Genomic DNA, 19,228 nt, shown 5'->3' on the forward strand with positions numbered 1-19,228 from the left:
GTGTAAAAACCGAAGGTGTTAGACTGGGCTCATAAAGAGTAGGATCTCCTCCCTCCTGCCCTACAACCTGCCCTGCTCTGTAGGAATTATGGCTTTGGTGTTCTTGTCAAGAGGACTGGGCATTGACTTTGATTTGAAAATAGATATAGCTTAATTAGATATAGTTTAATTACTGATGGACAAAGGCATAGTGGGGCAGGATTCTCATCAGTGAAGAAACACAGCTTCCAGGTGCTCCTTGTCAGCTGTAGAGTAACAGATGGCAATACTGGGAGACAGAGCTTTCCTTTCACAAATGTACGTGGAGGCTGAAGGTGCTTTGTGGTTGGGATGTTTACCTTAACTCTGCTTATTTCTTTTTAAAAGCTTTTCTAGATCTGGATAAGAATTAAGACTTGGTTTTGAAGTGCTTGAGCAACTTGCTACTGCCCAAGTCATGACGCTCCCATTTCGAAAGGACTTGGACAAGTACAAAGATCTTGATGAGGATGAAATTCTTGGCAAACTTTCGGAAGAAGAACTGAAGCAACTAGAAACTGTTTTGGATGATCTTGACCCCGAGGTAGGCATTAGCCAAGAGAAGTTTTATTTTTTTCATTTATTCCATTAGTAGTCTAAAATAAATTGAGACTTTGTACAATATACTTTTGGACAGAGTTTTTTCCATAGCCTGCTGATGATCTCGCAGATATATATGTGTATATAATGCTTATTTCCTGTTTGCAAGGTAGACACAACTGCAGCAAAGGAGAACATAAGAAGGGATAGCTGGGAGGAGCTTTCCGGGATTGATTTATAAATAAGAATTGCTGTTGTTCATGTTCTTGAAAAGAAAGTTTATTTAGAAAGGCCTGTTTAACTTTCCTGTTTCCAGTGCTGTCTGGTAAACAGCCCTTTTGCATCTATGTTTGTTTTATTATTTCTGCTGTGGAGTTTGATGGGAGTGGGAGGGTGCCAACCTCTTCTAATGATTCCTGGTCCTGTATCTGGTAGCTTATATCTATTCATGTCTTCATGCTGACTTTGTGAAGAGAAGACAAGTAATTGCTAAGCTCCTGAATGATTATGTCAGCATGGGGTACTGAAAAAAGGATATTACAGCTTTCCGCTACAAAGAGCTGAGTTGTCCTCTACAGATATTGGAGCTAATTTCAGACTTCGAGACTTGTGTTTTCACTTCATGGTTCTCTCTGGTTTTGCTTTAATAAAACCAGTATTAGTTTAATCTTGATATTCAGAATATTATGATCACCTGTTTTGTTGCACTGCAAAATATTACTGATCTTTTAAATGCCTTTGACTTTATAGATGTTTTAACAGAGGAGAACTGGCAAAAGGGACCAGCTGTCTTTCATGGCAGTTGGAATTCCTGTACATTCTGGTCATTCTGTACTAATATCCTTTTTTTTTCTCTTTAGTTGAAATATGTTGATATTATCAAAGAAACATCCCACCTTGAGTCAGGTCAAAGCCAGAAATACTGTGTTAAAATAATAGTGGAGTCAGTTGTCTTAAAGACTTAAAATCACATGGATGTAAGTGACAGAGGAAATAGTCTCTTGCTGAATGTCTAAACTGTAAATAGCTGAGTTTTATTTAGTACTGCTCATTTAAACAGTGCTGAATCTAGCAAAGAAATGCAAAGTAACTGGCAAATTGAATGCTGGGAGCTACTGCACTAAAATAATTGCTTCTATCCTACTGAGAGCACAGTGTGCTGTATTTTCATTATATTCTCCATGTCTAGATTACCTTGTGTCCTTCCCTGCCCCAAAAAAATGAAGTTGGCAAGGGGATCAAAGATTGCCTACAAAAGATGATGTATCAGGGCTGAACCTTGCAGAGAGGGAGAAGGAAGTGGGAAATGAAACTAAGCAGGTGCTCACCCAGACTTTCTAAGCTGTTGTTCTTTGCTCCATTTGTTTTGCAGAACGCGCTGCTGCCTGCAGGCTTCCGGCAGAAAGACCAGACTGCCAAGAAGGCCTCGGGTCCCTTCGACAGGGAACGGCTCCTGGCGTACTTGGAGAAGCAGGCGCTGGAGTACAAGGACAGGGAAGACTATGTGCCTTTTACAAGAGAAAAGAAAGGTAACACCACCCCTTCCTGTGTAAGTGCTTATGAAATCTCTGAAGTGGAGGAGCCACAGCTACTGTGAATCGAATTTGATTGAAGCACTGGCAGCTGTAATGCTTTTAACTTGCAGCATTTCCAAATGGCTGATACTGTGCAGGGCCAGGAGGTTTCCTGTTCAGGCATTTGTGCCGCTGGGGCTGGCATGCACTTTGTGTGTAGCACAGGAAGGAAATAAGACTCAGAGATTTTATCATAGATTGCAAAGTTCTGATGGGCATGGTATCCTCAAAGTAAGAGCTAACTCTGATTTATGTCCATAATAACAAATGCTGTCGTGCCTGTGGCTTATGCCTTGTGCTGAATACAGACAGCAACCTTTGTAACACTGTGTTGGATTGGTGAAACAGCAGATGAATGATGTTGTGGTAGACAGTAATGTTTGAAGATGATGTAGGCTGACAAGGCCATACAAGTGGTGTATGCAGTCATGGTGTTTTTGTAGCATCCTTACTGAAAGGTTTAATAAGATTGCATAGTTACTCCAGACTAATTATATAGTTAACATCACAAATTTTGAAATCTGGCAGTGGTTTGTGGTCTAAAAACCTTGGCACGTTATTAAAGCCTGGAATTTTAAATTTTTGCTTTGGATCTAGTATTTTCACTGACTTAATGGGAAGATTTTCCTTTTCAGAAGAAAATTGAAAAAGAATGTACTTCTTAAATATTATAAGAACAACTCTTTTTTTTTTTTTTTCCCCAGAAGTTCCCAAATTTGTGGACCCTTACAAAGAGCACTATTGGGAGGCACAGACACTCCCAGACCCCTGTGCAGGGCACATATGCATAGGAGCAGGCTTTTAGCTGCCACCACAGTGTTTGAGCACTGCTTGTGAGTCCTGGCTCTTGTGAACTTTCCCTGGCAGCAGAGCAGATCTGCTGCACTAATAATTCAGTAAATTGTTTCCTAAATTGTATTCCAGCTGCTCAAGATGAGCTGGCCCCTCTTTTGTTAAGGGTTTGAAACCCTTTAATTCTACTTAATTCTCTGGTGTGAATCATTGCTTATTTCAGAATTGAGTCTTTGTTCATCCACTGAGTTTATGTATATGATTGTGGGGTCTATTTGGTGAAAAATTTGGTGGGGGTATTTGACAGCTTTACCTGACAATGCTGGTGCCTCCCTTTTTTTCTTGAAGTAGTGGAGAGATTTGACTTTACAGTGTGCTGCACCGTGTATGATGGACTTCCTTCATAGAGTGTTTTTTGCTTTTATTTTGTAGCTCAGCTCCCTTTGTGTTGAGAGATAACTGTGGCACTCCTTTGCTGACAGCAGCTGTAGGAGTAACCAAGCACAGGACAAGGCAATCTATTGACTGTAGAAGGCAGAGGCACCATGGCAGCAGTGCCTTCGTGGTGCCCCTGCTGCTGCCAAGTACCTGTTCATGTTGTGTTTGGCTGCACCTGGCTTCTGCTGCTCTCCTGACATGTCTGCCAGTCTGTGTTGGAGACAGACTGATGGTTAAGTGTGATTGAGTTCAGTATATTTGGGGCTCACAGGTGACTGGGGAATCCTTGAATCCTGTGCACTGCTCCATGAGGGAGTGAGCTGGGCAAGGAGGATGTGCTCTAATACTACAATTTCTGCTGACTGCTAGTGTTTCTTTAACATAGATGGCTCTCTAAAGTCAGCTTATGTCTACATGCACACATAAAAGTATTTGCTTGAGTAGATAAAATCTGTGAGAATCTTGCAGAGAAACAGAAGGGTCCAGCTGTAATGCAGAGCTTGGTTAAAAAAGATCAAATGTCATTTCCTTTATGTAATAAAGTATTACTAAATAGTCTGTCTGCATGTTGCAATGAGTCATACCAGTGTAGTTTGTAAAATTTCCTGTATCTTGTAAAAAAAAAGTTGCTATTTAGTAACTTCTGACATTTATTTTATGCTATGGGAGAAGAGGAAATAATAAAAAAAAAGAAATGTAGATTACTTTCATTTAAACTAAAAATGTGGAAACAAATATTTAGTATCCAAACTGATGTTCTTTTGAGTGGGCACGAGGCAAGAAGGTCAAGCTCATGTTGTAGTAGGTTAGGGATAACCTTTTCTTTTCTCCTCATGAAGGTATTATGGTTCAAATTTGACTTGCTGCCACATTTGTTGCCATTTTGCACAAAAATGGCAAATGTAAATAATATAATCTTTTAAATCAAGAAATTATGATATTGATCTAGATGTAGAACTTGGAAAGGGCATAGGGTGCAACTTAATACTTGAGTAGGATTTTTTTTTCTATAGAGGGCTTGTATCCTAATGTGTTTTTTGTTCATATGAAAGCAGACCAACAGACAACTAAGCTGGGTTATAATTTTTCACTTCATCTAGAAATAGGTGTTATGGAAAAACACTAGCAAGTTATGGAATAAGGGTAGGTGAAAATCTTGCTTGATTCTCCTGTTAATTTTGGAGAAATGTGACAAATATAACCTTCAGTTCCAGAGGTTTTGGGAGGAGAGAGATGGATTGGAGCTGCAGCTAGTTTTTTTTGGTGCCATTTTTTGGGTCAGAATTTGCTAAAATATTTCTGTGTCCCTGGCTGGTCTCGATGCTCTAACTTGTTCCAATTATTCATTTCATGGAGCAAGAAGAGGAAAAAAAATCTATCCTTCTCTTTCCTTTGTCTATTTTAATAGAACAGATGTTCTGCATGGCAATTTGGTCTGCAGATTTATCAAAGAAACTTATCCTGGGTTACTTTTAAATATCCTGTCTTGCTACTGATTCTGGTACCCTTGTTTTCCTGCTAAAGTGTGAATGAAAAGACTCTCTTCCAGATGCCCTAAGTACCTAATTTTGGGGTAACATGTTATGAAAATAGTGTTGCTACTCTTTCAGTGATGATGTAATTTCTCCAGGTCTTTGGAACCTCTTTTGTTTTGTGCTATGGCATGTGGAAGATCTGAAATATTGTAAAGTGTCTTTCTGTAGTGAAATGAACAATGATAAAGAAATGCAAGGTTTAATCCCTAAACTATACTGTTTTCCATTTTCCCAGTGCCTTGATTTTGTTTCTAAAAGCATCCTTTATAACTAACTTTGTTTTAAAACACAATTTAATTATTTACGTCACAGTCTGTTCCAATTAAGTGTTGAACCATATAGTAAACCATTGTTCAAGAGATTCAGGAGACCTATGTGGTAATAACTGCAACAGAACTAGCTTTGTCTCAATGTGTGTATGTATGTCATAAAGATTTTACAGGGTATACTGCAAGGAGAAGGAGTTCTCATCCAAACAGTAAAGCAAGGCATCAGCACTGAAGGCTGTTGCCCTCAAGTGTGTTCCACTCATCTGACTGAGTCTGACCAATGCTGCTCCTCCTTCTCCCTTCTCTTGGAACAGCAGAAGAAGACAATTATTGCTGCTGAGATAAAAACATATCTGAGATAGTAATGTACTTTGTGCTGTCTAGTGCAAGGCATTAGCAAAGTGTTGTGTAAATGAAGCTTTGCCTTGCTAGCCTTTGCACTCTTCTAATTGTGGGTCTCTCTTCCCTTTGCGTTCCTGCCGGGTTGTGTTTGTTTGTTCTGTGTAGATTTGCAGTTCATGTAACTTCTGCTTTAGGCTTGGTTTCGTTTGGTTTTTCCTTTTCTCTATCACCCAGAAAACAGACTGAAACTGTAGCCACCTGGCTAAAGCTCTTTTGTTGACACCCTACTCAGATCACCATTTCCTTGTGTTGCAGCAGGATTTTGGCTACTGTGTTATCTGTTTGCTATTGAATCACTTTAAAGTCTTTAAAGGAAGTGTGTTACATGTTGTGAAGTGAAACTAATATCCTGTAGGATACAGGATATTTCAGAAACAGCTTGACAAATTGATATTCTCCATACAAGAGCACTAGAACGAAATAAGATGTGATACTCCAGCCTTAATGTAAAACAGTTTTCTAATTCACTGCTATGTGGCCTGTAATCAGATAGCAGATAACAGCTCTGCTTCTGCACTAAGACACTGGGGAACTCGCTTGTAAGTTGAATTAAAAACATTAGTATGAAATTGTGCTTACGAGTGAATTGATAAACCTAAGTCTGTTACATGGTAAGAACTGGAGATTGATAAAGTGTGGATTATATAAATTTCTGAACTAAGGAAAGTTTAAGGAACATAAGATGTAAGGAATACATCAGATGTTGCTCACTTTTCTTCATGAAATCAGTGATGAGGAAAGCTTGTATTCAGTTGTTCTTAGGTAGCACTTGATTTGTTTCCCCAAATGGAGTACCCCAAAAGTGGAATTTAGACTTTCTTCTGCTGTGCAAGGTGTGGCTGCCTTCTGCCTGTTAGTGTGGGGTGTGTGAGAATAGTACCAGCCATGCGCAGTGCATGGCCCCACTGAACAGACCTGATTTCTGCAAGGCACTGAGTCCCAACTTAAATACTGTGAATCTGTGTGGGAAATGTCCAGGGCACTTCCATAAACACCATCCAGTGTTCCTGCCTTTAGAGCAATACAGTTGGGTGGAACCTGGAACTGAAACTGAAAGTTCATTCTGTAGCAGAGGAGGCCTGTGACTTAATCCTGGATGTGCATCATCTAACATGTTAGCTTAAAGGCATGGAACACCTGCCTTTATAATTATTACAAAAATGATGTGAACATCCCTGAAATTTGCCTCTTCATTTGCTTCATCTTAGCTCCTTTACAGCCAGCCAGGATAATGCAGTCATGTTCCTTCATGTAATCAAATCCCTGCTATTTGGAAATGTTCCACTTGAGGGCCAGGCAAGCTGCACATCTCATGGGCTGCACAGATGTGTAGTGGTTTTTGGTTTTATTTAAAGCCTGCATTAGGAGGGGGGAAGGGACTTGCTGAACTGTATTGGCAGCAGGCCTTGAGTGAGATCATTGTCCCCAGAGACACAGAGGTCTTACCCTTCTGGAAGTAAATTCATTGCTGGAAGTGGGGAGTGGGGAAGGACTTACTTTTGTATGTGCATTGTAAACCTCTGATTTCTGTTCTAGGATGAGATGAAGCCAATGAATGAGAAATTATGTACACAAGGGTGTGATTTGTTTTATAACAAAAACTGCTCCTGACCCAGCTCATGTGACTGGAGTTGGCTGCAGTGAACATTTCTGGAGGGCAGTGGCTTTTAACATTTTTACTTTATTAAAAACTGATTATACTTCTCACTCTCTTTAGGTTTTCTAGAGAGTCAGGCATGTATGGATAAGTTTAGTATTACTCTTAGGAAGCAAATATTTGAACTAGATGTTTCTAACCTATGAATTTAAGAATTACTGAAAAGCAACATCAGGAAAAGTAGGAAAAGTAGTTCTTTTTTTATGAGCACTGTGGGATGAACCAGACAGAAGGCTGAATTAGGTTAAAATACATTTTTGCCAATTTGCTTTAAATTGAGATTAAATTTTTTCCTGGTCTCTTCCTGCTGCACTGATGATGCAAATAGGATGCTGAACTAAGGCTCAGGTGCTCAAATCCCACTGTCCTCCTTTCTTGTACTCCAAAATTCTCCCCCTTTTACTAGCCCGTGTTACTGAGGGAAAATAACACAACCATAGCTGCTGGAAGGCTTTAGATCATGTGTATGCTGCTCAGAGTATTTCATGGATTGATGAAAAGCTTGTCAAACATTCTCTACTCTGAACTACAGTTTAAGTTAAAGGTTAATCTCTCCCCAGTAGGTGATGCTGGTAAAAGAAAATTATAGAAATGTATTGCATCATTTATATCAAAATAACCTGAAACAATTGCTACATAAGCCTTCAATTAATGAAGAAGAAATGTGTAATTTCTGAAGGCTTTCTTTTAATCCAGAATCAGTCTGTGAAGGTTTTCTTTTAATCCTGAATCACCAACAGTTTCTTTTGCACTGTCCATCAAAGCTGAGGTATGGGTGGTAATGCATGTCAGCTGCACTTAACTACTGCTTGGAATCAGTACAGTTATGTAAGGAGGTTTGTTTTGTGCTTCTAAATACGGATAATGACCATTTATACAAGTTTCCAAAGAGATAGCAACCCAGGAACAAAGATACCATGTTGCTAGCAACAGCTCCTGGTCATCAGACTGTGTTGTCAGAGAAAATCCTGATGTCCTTCTCTGTAATCTGTGCTAGTGGGAATGCATTAACTTCCTTTAAAAGGAAAATGACCACAAACTACTGTAATCTAGAGAAGATATGGAATACATGATTTTGGGTTTAGTGGTGGTAAACTCCACCTATTATCACTGTAACTGGGACACTGGGACAATGATTCCTCTGTGGAAATACTTTTTATAGCTATGGATATGACAGAGGGTGGGCTCCTGAATTAGGATTGAGACTTCATAGGATGATTATCAACACCACTTCCTACCCCAGGAAGTAACAAAAGGAAGCTGGAACTCCTTTTCCATTGCTTTTTCTTGCTATTTTTTGCCAGATAGCTCAGGCAACTTGGAAAGTTTGAAAAACTTGAACCTTAAATAGCTCTTAAGATTTGATTCACAGTTGTGTAGTTGGGAACAATTTCTCTCAAATGCATCAGTACAAGAGCTTTTGTTTGTCATGTTAATTTGTCCTGAACCTAAGCACCCCTTGCCTGTCCTGGCTCTTACCTAATCCAGTGGAAGACTTCTTTGTTCTGAAGGACCAGTTCTAAACCATTCACAGCTGAACTGTTAGAAAGACTTTCTCATATTCTGATTTCCTACCCTAACTTTCCAGCTAAAGGTGTATGCAGGAATTATGGTAGCTACACAGACGTCTGCCTAATTCATGTATTCTAAAATAACTTTTCCCATTACCTGCCTGTAATAACTTAAAGGTTGATGCAGTATGTAATATTACTCCTGGTTCTTTTGCCATTGAATCTTTGATGACCTTTCTAAGTATCATTTCAGAAAACACTGTCACTGGCAGAGAAATCTGTGCTGTTCACAAACCATGGTTTTCTCACTCAGCTTTGGTTTTTTGCTTCAGAACTGAGGTTAACATCTGAAATCAGAAATATTGTGCATGGTGTAAAAACTGCAGTGAAGAGTCAGGTGTGTGTTTTCAGATAACTCTGTGATATTCTCTCTCTGACTCATTCCCATTACAGTTCTGCCTGGATCCCTTTTTCCCTTGAGAGGAAATTCAGCATTCTCTAGTGATACTAAATCTTTCTTACAGTCTTTCTAAACTGTTCAAAATGTATAATGCAGGTCTTTATGTTACTTTCTAATCCTTAGGAGAAGCAAATAAGGTTGGAATCATGATCCAGACTCCTGAAAATTTATTCTTGTTTATACTCTTTTCTCATCTCTGACTTGCAACAGCAGAAGAACCCTTTGTGTTGTCTGTGGTTCTCCTAGTATTCACTAAATGTAATATGTATTCTTGAAGTACATCGTATTTGAAACATAAGTAGCAATATAATACAAAGTAACATCAGACTTTCCATTTTGTTTACTCCAGGGAAAATATTTATCCCCAAGCAAAAGCCTGTACAGTCTTTCACAGAAGAAAAATTCTCTCTTGACCCAGAACTGGAGGAAGCTTTGACCAGTGCCACAGACACAGAGCTGGGTGACCTCGCAGGTGAGGCTTTTTTGAAGGATGAATGGTCTGGTGCATATTTAGAGAAGAAAGATCTATAATTAATGTGTTGGTGTATTGATCTGACTACAGGATGCAGTTGTCTATAATAAATTATTTTTTCTACTTTTTTCAAATAATTAAGATATTAAATGGCTTTTTATACTGATAAGTATTGTACAAACATCAGATTTTATTATTCAAAGGAACCCTGCATCTGAGCTGAATTAGTCAGGAACAGTAAAAACTGGTTTTTTCTTTTTTTTTTCCTTTTTCAGCAATACTAGGAATGTCCAACTTGATAACAAACAATCAGTTCTGTGATGTAGTAGGAAGCAGTAATGGGATTGACAAAGACAGCTTCTCAAGTAAGTGTGTACACAAGTGCTAGAAAAATCAGTTCTCTGTACTGCACACAGTTACTGTAGCATTCACTGTTTCCTGTTGCACCAACATTCTTTTAGACTCTTCAGTCTTAGTCTGGAAGTGTGTATGCCTATAACATTGCTAATTGAGTTCTGGCAAGAGTAGAATTGAAATACATGTACACTAAAGTGTCCTCTGCATTTAAGTCACTTTTTGGTGACAAAATAGGCATAAGCATGCATTGTGTACGTTAGTTCTTAGGTTTTATATTTGTGTTTGTAATTCAACTCCTATGTGCTTTCAGAAAAAAAATGCAGATAGGCTGTGAGGACTTTTGAAATTCAGAAGAATTTAACTTTATGAAAATATGGTCAGGAGAGGATGGTATTTTGGTATGGCTTTTTTGGTGGGGGAGAGATGTAAATACTAATCAAATTATCTTAAAATACAGTAAATATTTAGTATGTGTATAATTTATTCACAATTAATGTGTGCAACTTTTTGATTACATTTAAATGCCTTACTTTTCAGATATAGTAAAAGGTGAAAAAATGTTGCCTGTTTTTGATGAACCACCAAATCCCACAAATGTGGAGGAGACACTGCAAAGGATTAAAGATAATGATTCTCGTCTTATTGAAGTTAATCTAAATAACATTAAGGTAATTACCTGAAAGCTACAGTAAATATGCTGCTTTTTCTCAGTAGAAGACACTTTTAGCTGCAAAACTCTCTAAGATAGCATGATAGGCTTATTCTAAGTACAGCAATCTTCCTGCTGAATGTCGTAGTGTGTATAAGCTCAGAACCTGCAGCTAAACCGATAAGCCATCTTGGTTTCTTTTGCCAAACGTGTATTTAAAAAGTCTTAGACTTTCTCACTGCCAGCCCTGATTTCTGTCGCTGCCAAGCTGGCAGCAGTTCCAGCAGCTCATTATCATGGAGTTAACTACTTTGTTGAATCCTTTGTCCTTGATGAAGCAACGTGCTCTCAGTTTCTATTGCAAGCAAAGGGATATTTGTGCCTTTCGTCCTTCTGATTCTTGTACAAAAGGGCTGGTGGAAGTTAGGGCAGCTTCTGCTCCCTACGTGTAACAGTTGTGTTTTTGCACATGACAAGCTTTTGTATATTTGCTTGAAAGAAACCAGAACTGCAGCACCCCTGACTTGCAGTGCTGACACTAGAGACAGCCTTGCCAGCAACCAGGGCTGCTTGTTCCCCTTAGTAAAGGGGGGAAATAAAATCCATGGTTTAAGAATACTGTGTAACAGGTACATGCTAGCCAAAATAACTGCCTAAAAAGGCAACAGATCAAAGTTTCTGATACAATAAACAGAGACATTTGCTGCTCTAATTAATTCTTTAAAATTATTCCTTTTAAGCTTGGTTGCTACTGTTCTGTAAAAATGATTGCTTTATAGAATTGGTGACTCTTACAGCCATTGCATCTTAGGGTAGGTCTTCACTGTGAGACTGCTGGAGACCATTGGTACCTAATATTGTAGGGCATTTTGTTGTAAAGAGAATAAGACAGTGGGACAAGTTGGGGGGAGAGGATAAACTTGTCTATCTCAAGTGAGTGAAATGCTATTTTTAATTCAAGAACATACCAATTCCAACGCTGAAAGAATTTGCAAAAGCCTTAGAAACCAACACACATGTGAAGAATTTCAGCCTGGCAGCCACCCGAAGCAATGACCCTGTTGCTGTTGTAAGTACTTGTGATAATGGCTTTGAGTGGAGTGCAAGGGAAGTTAGGATGGAAAGGCAGTGGTAAGGGATTGAATTTAATCCCCAGTGCTCAGGGATGAAAATGTTTCCATTCTGCTACAGTGTAAATTATGTTTTCTTTAACAAACCTTTGTTGTATGTAAGTTGGTAAATGATTACTATAACTTAATATGCAGCAATGCTTCAGATGTGTGAGGGAGAATTCTTTTTTCCAGTCCCTTTCTCTGATTTTTCATTTTGCTAACCTCCTTTTTTTTCTTTCTTTCCTAATTGTTAAGTTTCTGCTGTTCATTCCAGTAGCCAATAGTTCATTCAAAATTAATTTGCAGGAAGGACATTTGAGGACTTAAAAACACCTGTAATATTTTTCAACTAACTAGAGTTTTAGTTGAAGTTGTAAAATCAGTGTTTCTCTATCTCACTGCTACCAAAGATTGGCTTAAAATATTGGTATATAAAGCATAGTATTAGTCAAAGTATCTAGCTTGATACAATTGAAACTTAAATATAATTTGTCAGGTTATTTTTTTCTATGTTGAATTAAAGCAGTACCTTATTTAATTACAAATAAAGAGGTAGGAAAACAAAACTAATTGTTTTGCCAGGACAATCCTTTGCACTTGTTTTAAATTCAAATTAGAAAAAAGGCAGCTAGTTTGAAAGACTCCATTAAATGAACAAATGAGCATTTGAAAGCTTTGGGTTTGGGTCAGTTAAAAAGCTTATTTTCAACAGGACTAAAATGTGTAATAAAAATCTATAAAGGCTTCTTTTCTCAGGTGCGGTTTTGTTGCATTTTTGGTATTGTGACTTAAAAGAAAAAAAATTCAAAGGGTACAGTTTTTCTGCCAGTAAACTCAGCAGTTAGCCATTCCTGTTTTCTTCCTTTCTCAGAAATAACGTCAGGTATAAAAGTGCCTTTAGCTCCATGCTTTTACTATGCTTAGAGCTTTGAATTTTACCTCTTCCTACCAAATCTGTAGACAAAAGCATTTTCCAAGTCAGATCTCCTGTTTACAAATTAACCATATCTAATTCTCCTCTCAGTTGACTAATGCCCTTTCTTTGGCCTTTGCTTACCAGCCTGCATTGCTCGTTGTGTGCTGTGAAGGCTTACAAAATGGAATTGGTCCAATATGCTAATTTCAGAGCATTTATATTCTGTTTAGCTTTTTAGTTTGTAACAAGAGAAAGTCAGGCCTTCTCTTGACTGAATGCTACTTAAGAAGGGAATGTAGATAATGTCTGGCTAAAGAGTCATCTCAGTCTCAGTAAGTGAAAGCTTGCAAAGTTACACCTTGCATCTCTGAACTTGCTGGTTCCATGGAACTAGTTAGTGGAAGTGGTTATTGCTGCGTGCTATGAGGTACTGCAGCAAAATTTAAAAGTTTAATGATGCTTTCTTATATTCAAAGGCACTTGCAGATATGCTGAGAGTAAACACAAAATTAAAAAGTTTGAACATAGAATCAAACTTCATCACTGGAGTTGGAATTTTGGCATTGGTTGATGCACTGAAAGACAATGAAACGTTGACAGAGATCAAAATTGATAATCAGGTAAGTGAGGTGGTGGTGATATCATAGCTAAACCCAGCCAATCCTAATTTACAAGACAGCTTGTGATAAACTCTTCAAATATTTTGTGTTTCATTATCTTAACACCATCAACAATTGCCCTTAAGATTGTCAGAAGCATCCAGCTGAGGTTGATTTCTATGCTTCCTTGTGCTTTAAAATGTACAAATATATTTTAGGACCTTCTGCCTATTTGATTAACTAAAATGAAGCTGAGTGTTTATTGACTGATATGGGGAAAGTATTTTGATCTCTTTCAAGATGAACGCACCTGAGCTCTGTTGTCTTTGTGTACCTTTTATTTTAACAGAGGCAGCAGCTGGGCACAGCTGCAGAAGTAGAAATTGCCAAAATGCTTGAAGAAAACAACAAGATCCTCAAATTTGGATACCATTTCACACAACAGGGACCTCGAGCCAGGGCAGCTGCAGCTATCACAAAAAACAATGATTTGGGTAAGACCTGTCAATTATTAATTAACTGAGTGTGTTGACACTGGCTTTAAAGGTGTCTGGTTATTCCCCTTCTCTCTTGGCAACACCAGGATAGCACAAGATTAGTAGATATGTTTCAGGTTTCTTTTGTGCTTTACTTCTGCTTTTTTGTTGCTGCTTGATGTTTTCTGTTTTGTTGCAGGGTGTTCATGAGGGGTGAGTTTTTAGCACTAGTCTAGAACAAGAGCATTCAAATTTCATGTGAGTTGTGGCAAAGGGAGTGAAAACAATAGTTTTGATCACCCAGTTGTATATAGATAAGATTCATTTCCTCTTTAAAAGCAGTACTTGAAATTAACAGTGTAGGATGCCCTGTTCAATCCCAATGTCACTGGGATTGCTTGAGCAAGGAAACTGAACATACTGTCATGTACAGAGGCTGGGACTGGGTAATCTCTCCCTTGGTGGTTCTGTTCATGCACAAGTAGCTGATAGCAGTGGCATCTTTATTTGCTGCAGTCAGGTTTGTTGGAGCTCATCAGTTAGAATCCTAATTAAATGGATCGGCAGAAAATTGGTTAATAACATAGCACATGAATGGAAATAATTTGTATAATAATGTCAAATACTTGAGGCACTCAACTACGAAATAATGTCCATCTATTCAAGTAGAACTTCATTTTAAAACTCTATTTAATTAAATCTTTTTGTTTTAGATGCTTTGTGGTGACCTCTCATCAGTGTGAAAAGGGGCCAGGCAGTTTAGTTGTAGTAGCAGTAGTTAAGGAATATATTAGAGGGAATGACATAGGAAATTGGAATTTGGTTACAGATCTGCTTCCCTTCTGAATAAAGGTTAAAGTGGAGGAGAACAGCTCTGAAAGATATGGATGAGTAACTAGAATAGAGCACAGAGAGATAAGGAAGGCACTCAGACACTGCATATTTGTTTCTCAAAATATATTCTAAACCAGTTGGGTTTTTTATCATAATGCTTCAAGTGTCTCAGAGCCTTTTAAGGTTTCCTCTCTCACTAGTTCTCTTATTAGTGCTTGACTGTTCAAAATCCATGCTTCTGTTGATATCTTGCCTTTTTTCCTTTGCTTTCTTAGTCTGGAGTATGCGAGTAAAAGTTTCTGCAAATACCTTTTCATCTCTCCAGCCCTGAAGCTACAGAGAAGGTTACTCTGAATACCCATCTCACTGAAACCGAGATGTTTGAAGTCTCTAATTTCTCTCTTTGTACGTTCCTTCTAAAGAAAGTCTACATCTTTTTCTTTTTCCTTGCTCATACTGTGTTGTACCACTTCCCTGTTTTTTGTCTGTGTACTTTTAACTGCATGATTGGAGAAGTCTAGGGCTGGAAATTCTTTTCATCTGTTCTTGCAGTTTGATGAAAGCAGGTATGAATAACTTCTGCCACCTACTTTCCATTGAGTGAATTTGAGAACAGATTCACTTTCTTCTTATATAGATTTGCTCGCTTCACTTTGTTAAACAAAATGGAGATGTCCTTTATATTTTGTCCTGTATATGTCCTAAAAGACCTTTAGTGCTATTTGCTTTGTCTGCACAGAAAAGGAAAACGTAATTTGATAATGTGAAAAGAAAACATCAAAAATAGTACAAATGTTGAGGAAAACTCCAGTCATTCAATCAATACCACATATTCTCAAATCGTAATAACATGTGAGCTTTTAGTTATTTTAATCACAAATTTTTATTGCTCTTGCATTTTCTGACAATTTAATGTTTTTATTAATAAATGGAAGGTTTTAGACTGTTGATTTTAACATCTGTGTGTGTATAAATTGTGTTAGTTATATTGTGAAGCTCTTGTGGTGTTTCTTTTGAAGCCATGTAAATTAAATTCACCTCTAAAAAACTGGAAAAACTGTAAAAAAAGAATCCTGGCTAAATCTGCTTATCAGACATAAGATGATTAATGTTTCCCACAAGTCCTTCCTTGGAAATATTTGCAACTGTTTGTGACTAAGGCGATAAGCTCGGCTTATTTGCCTAAATTGCTGTCTAATGCTAAGTGCTACCTTAATTTGGGGTACTTCATGTGACAAAGTAACTGTTCAAGTTACAGAAACACAAAAAATAGCTAAAATGCTAATATAGCAAAACTTCTTTCTTGTCTCCCTTGTTGCAGTTCGGAAGAGAAGGGTTGAAGGAGACAATTAGCAAAGCTGATGCCAGAGCTGTGGAGTCAGCACGGGCAGCACTGTGGACTTCGGCAGTCTTGGACTACATTGGCCTGGGTTAGAAGGGAAAAGACTGGAAACCCCATTCCTTTCAAAGCAAAGCAATAGAATCATCTGCTGGTATGCAGCACGGTTTTGGGATGGATGGAGACACAGTAACTGTGCCAGTCTCTGTACCATAGGTTTTGATTGGGTTTTTTTAAGAACTTTTTTTTGTATTTCAAGACTTTGGCTGTGCTTTCTACTAAAAATGTAATTGCAAATCAATGGTATAATTGTCTGTAGTCAAAGAATGGGACTTTTAAGATGATTGGGCAGATACTGACCCAACTGAAATGTTTGCAAGAAAATCTGGGGGTGTGTATTTACAAGGAGGGGTGTGTATATTCCCGACAGCAATGCGCTAGAGAAAAGGGATTCTTCACCCAGCAGCTGCACTCATGTAAAGCTGTTCAGCTTTGTTCATCTGCACTGAAGAGAAATCTTTCACAGCAATGTTATTTGTAATTCTACTGGTTTATCTTTTATTTGTTCTTGATACTGTAATCAAGTTCAAAGACATCCTTTCAAGCCAAACAAAAATAAATTGGCTACGGACTTCTCCCAAGAAATTAGAGGGGCTAATATAAAAATGGAAGCCTTGGGAAACAAGAAAGAAATTCAGGAGCCTTGCAAAATGAGAGTTTTCTGTTTACACCTGAATCCTTAAAGTCTTTTTCAAAAGGTCCCATAACTGTGTCTTGCTCTGTATCTAAACTGGATACATTTTTAGACTGATTTCATGTGTTCATCAGCATTATTTAGTTTATATTATTTGTTTAAAAATTATCTACATAAGTATCAATTTCTCTAGAAGTAGTGGACATTCATATTTAAAATTCTGCATAACTATACAGGAAAAGCAGCCTTAACTGTAAGACCACTGGCCTAAGTTGCATTACATTAAACTGTTTGTACTTCATACAAATCTAACAGTTTTCAATAATGAAGTAACACTTTTAAGAAAGGGTTTTTCCATTCTATATCTGTCTTGATGTTGAAACACTACCTAAGACATGCAAAACCAAACCAATATGTAGTTTCAGATCTGTAGGGCGTAGTCATTATTAAAGTATTTAAAGTTATATGAGCAAACTAATAAGGCAACAAGAATAATTTCAATTTCTGTACATAATCACAGTACACTTTGAAATATGAAAATCTAGAAGCTTTTCAGTGTAGGTCTGTTTGGACTGTCTTGTACTAGTTTGCTTTGAGATCACAAAACTGTTCTACAGGACTGCTTGGCTGTATTTATAGCAACAGAGAATTCAACTGACAACTGTTTTCATCCAAAGATCATAATGTGGTGAGCATTTACGTGTAGAAAACATATTGGACTGAGAATTTTGCATCAGGTTGTATATACTATAAAAACAGAGCAAGTCTCTGACACTGTGCCCACGTTGTAATTTGCTGCAGATCTTGGTTTGGATCTTTAAAGACAGATTTTTTTCTGGAGGTGGCTTCAAATTTTACTGCAACTGTACAGAGAATTTTGAGCTGTAGTGCCTTTGGTGGGGAGGTATATAACTGGTTTGTACTCCTGGAAGAACCTTTTTTCCCCTACTTCTAGATTGGCATTTTATTAGAATTACAAATAAATATGTGCTCTGAAAACCAAGTTGGAATTAATTCCATTAAAGCCAAAGACTACACTTACAGGGACCTCACAACAACACCAGAAGTGTTCTGATGAGTAACAAAAAGGGCTTCTTTTGGTTTGGGCTTTTGTAAATTTTCAAGAACTTTTTAGATTTTGAAATAAAGCTTGAAATAGTTCTAGTACAATATGCATACGGGCAGAAGTTGTGTCTTTTTACAGACAGACACTGCTGTAGAAACAAGGCCAGAGCATGTAATGTGCTGAGTTGCCTAAAGCTGTACTTTACTTTTTGTTTGCTAGGCACCATAATCATCTTGTGTCAAAACCAGGCTGTAATGTCTTCCTTCATTTGTTGAAGGGCTGCATGTTCACAGAATCTGTTCATGTATTGGGTTTCTATGATGAGTTGTTTTATCACTACCTAAAAAGATTTTACCAGTTATCTCCTACTTGAAAATGAAAAAGAAAACTGAAAGGCTGGATTATGGAAATAGTAGCCCAAACTCCTTTCCTGCTTTTCCTAAATCAAGTTTGGCTGTTTAATTATTTATATTCCAATCAAAGGCAGAGCCATTTAAGTTGCAGCTTTCAGGTGTCCTGTCACAAATGATAGTTAAATGGTTTAACTCTGTAGACAACAGCTAAAAATTGGACTGCTTGTGACTTTCAGGACAGATACCTGACAGGCTGGGCATGGGAAACATTTTTTTTCAACCAGAAGGGTTTAATCATCCAAGTTGTTGTGAGACCTTTGGCGTGGTGCATGGAACAGTTAACAGCAATCACTTTTGTGCTTGCAGTGGGTGTCGTTTTCAGAATAAATGAAGAAATTCAGTTTGTAGCCCGGAATTTTCAACAGTCTCAACAAAGTGAACACTGGTGTAATGCCATCAAGTGTGGTGAGATCCTGCATATGATTTCACAGATTGTGAGTGCAGGAGTGGGATTACTTTGATAACCAGTTACCATAAACACAAGGTCTTTTTCTGAAAGAGATACTGTTTTCTTACTGATTATTTTTCCGGCTTAATGCAGAAATTAAATGACCACACGTGTTGATTCTGTTGGTTCCAAGCTAAGCATGGAAACACAACCAATATTTCAGAGCAGTTACCTGTTTACTCTTGTATTTTAAAGAAATAGCCTCACTCTCTCTGCAACTTGAGTAATCTTGCGTTTGTAAGCTACAAACGAGCAAGGGTTCAATTTAAATTTCCATTGGGGAAGCAGGTATTGAGTATTTTAGCATATCAGCACTATATGCTGTCAGATTGTAAAACAGTTACTAATCCGTGGATGATTAAAGTACTGTATTCTTGTTGTGGCTGCGGGGTTTTGTTTGTTTGCTTTTTTTAGCGCTGTCCTGACTTGCTTGAAAGCCTGGTGTTTAGATGAGAACGGCTTTCCTTCTCCAGCCGGGCCGGGTGCCGCTGAGGGGGGCGCGATTCCCTCAGCCCGGGGCGGGGCGATGAGAGCGCGGCGGCAGCGGCACCGCAGCGGCGCCTGCGGGGCCCGAGCGAGCGCCGCCGGCAGGGGAGGGCGGCTGCTCCGTGCGGAGCGCTGCAGGCCCGCTGCAGCGTGCGGGACAGTGCGGAGGTG

The 19,228-nt window shown here is 38.3% G+C and overlaps 1 protein-coding gene across 2 annotated transcripts; it reads left to right on the plus strand.

Annotated features, from left to right (window-relative positions):
• Positions 1 to 318: 318 nt before the first annotated feature.
• Positions 319 to 18,955, plus strand: LOC137481950 (tropomodulin-3-like). 2 transcript variants are annotated; one of them, XR_011003795.1, is made up of 10 exons: positions 319 to 562; positions 1,931 to 2,087; positions 9,546 to 9,668; positions 9,944 to 10,033; positions 10,563 to 10,693; positions 11,636 to 11,743; positions 13,179 to 13,322; positions 13,651 to 13,795; positions 14,887 to 15,016; positions 15,933 to 18,955. XR_011003795.1 is itself a non-coding variant. In XM_068203951.1 (9 exons), exons 1-9 carry the CDS (start codon positions 437 to 439, stop codon positions 15,962 to 15,964), a joined length of 1,056 nt encoding a protein of 351 aa, XP_068060052.1. In that variant the 5' UTR covers positions 333 to 436; the 3' UTR covers positions 15,965 to 18,955. The 2 variants fall into 2 exon arrangements, 1 of the variants encoding a protein (XP_068060052.1); XM_068203951.1 differs by lacking the exon at positions 14,887 to 15,016 and having other exon boundaries at positions 333 to 562.
• Positions 18,956 to 19,228: the final 273 nt, after the last annotated feature.

The sequence above is a fragment of the Anomalospiza imberbis genome, chromosome 13 (genome assembly GCF_031753505.1).
Source record: "Anomalospiza imberbis isolate Cuckoo-Finch-1a 21T00152 chromosome 13, ASM3175350v1, whole genome shotgun sequence".
In the NCBI taxonomy this organism is placed as follows: domain Eukaryota; kingdom Metazoa; phylum Chordata; class Aves; order Passeriformes; family Viduidae; genus Anomalospiza; species Anomalospiza imberbis.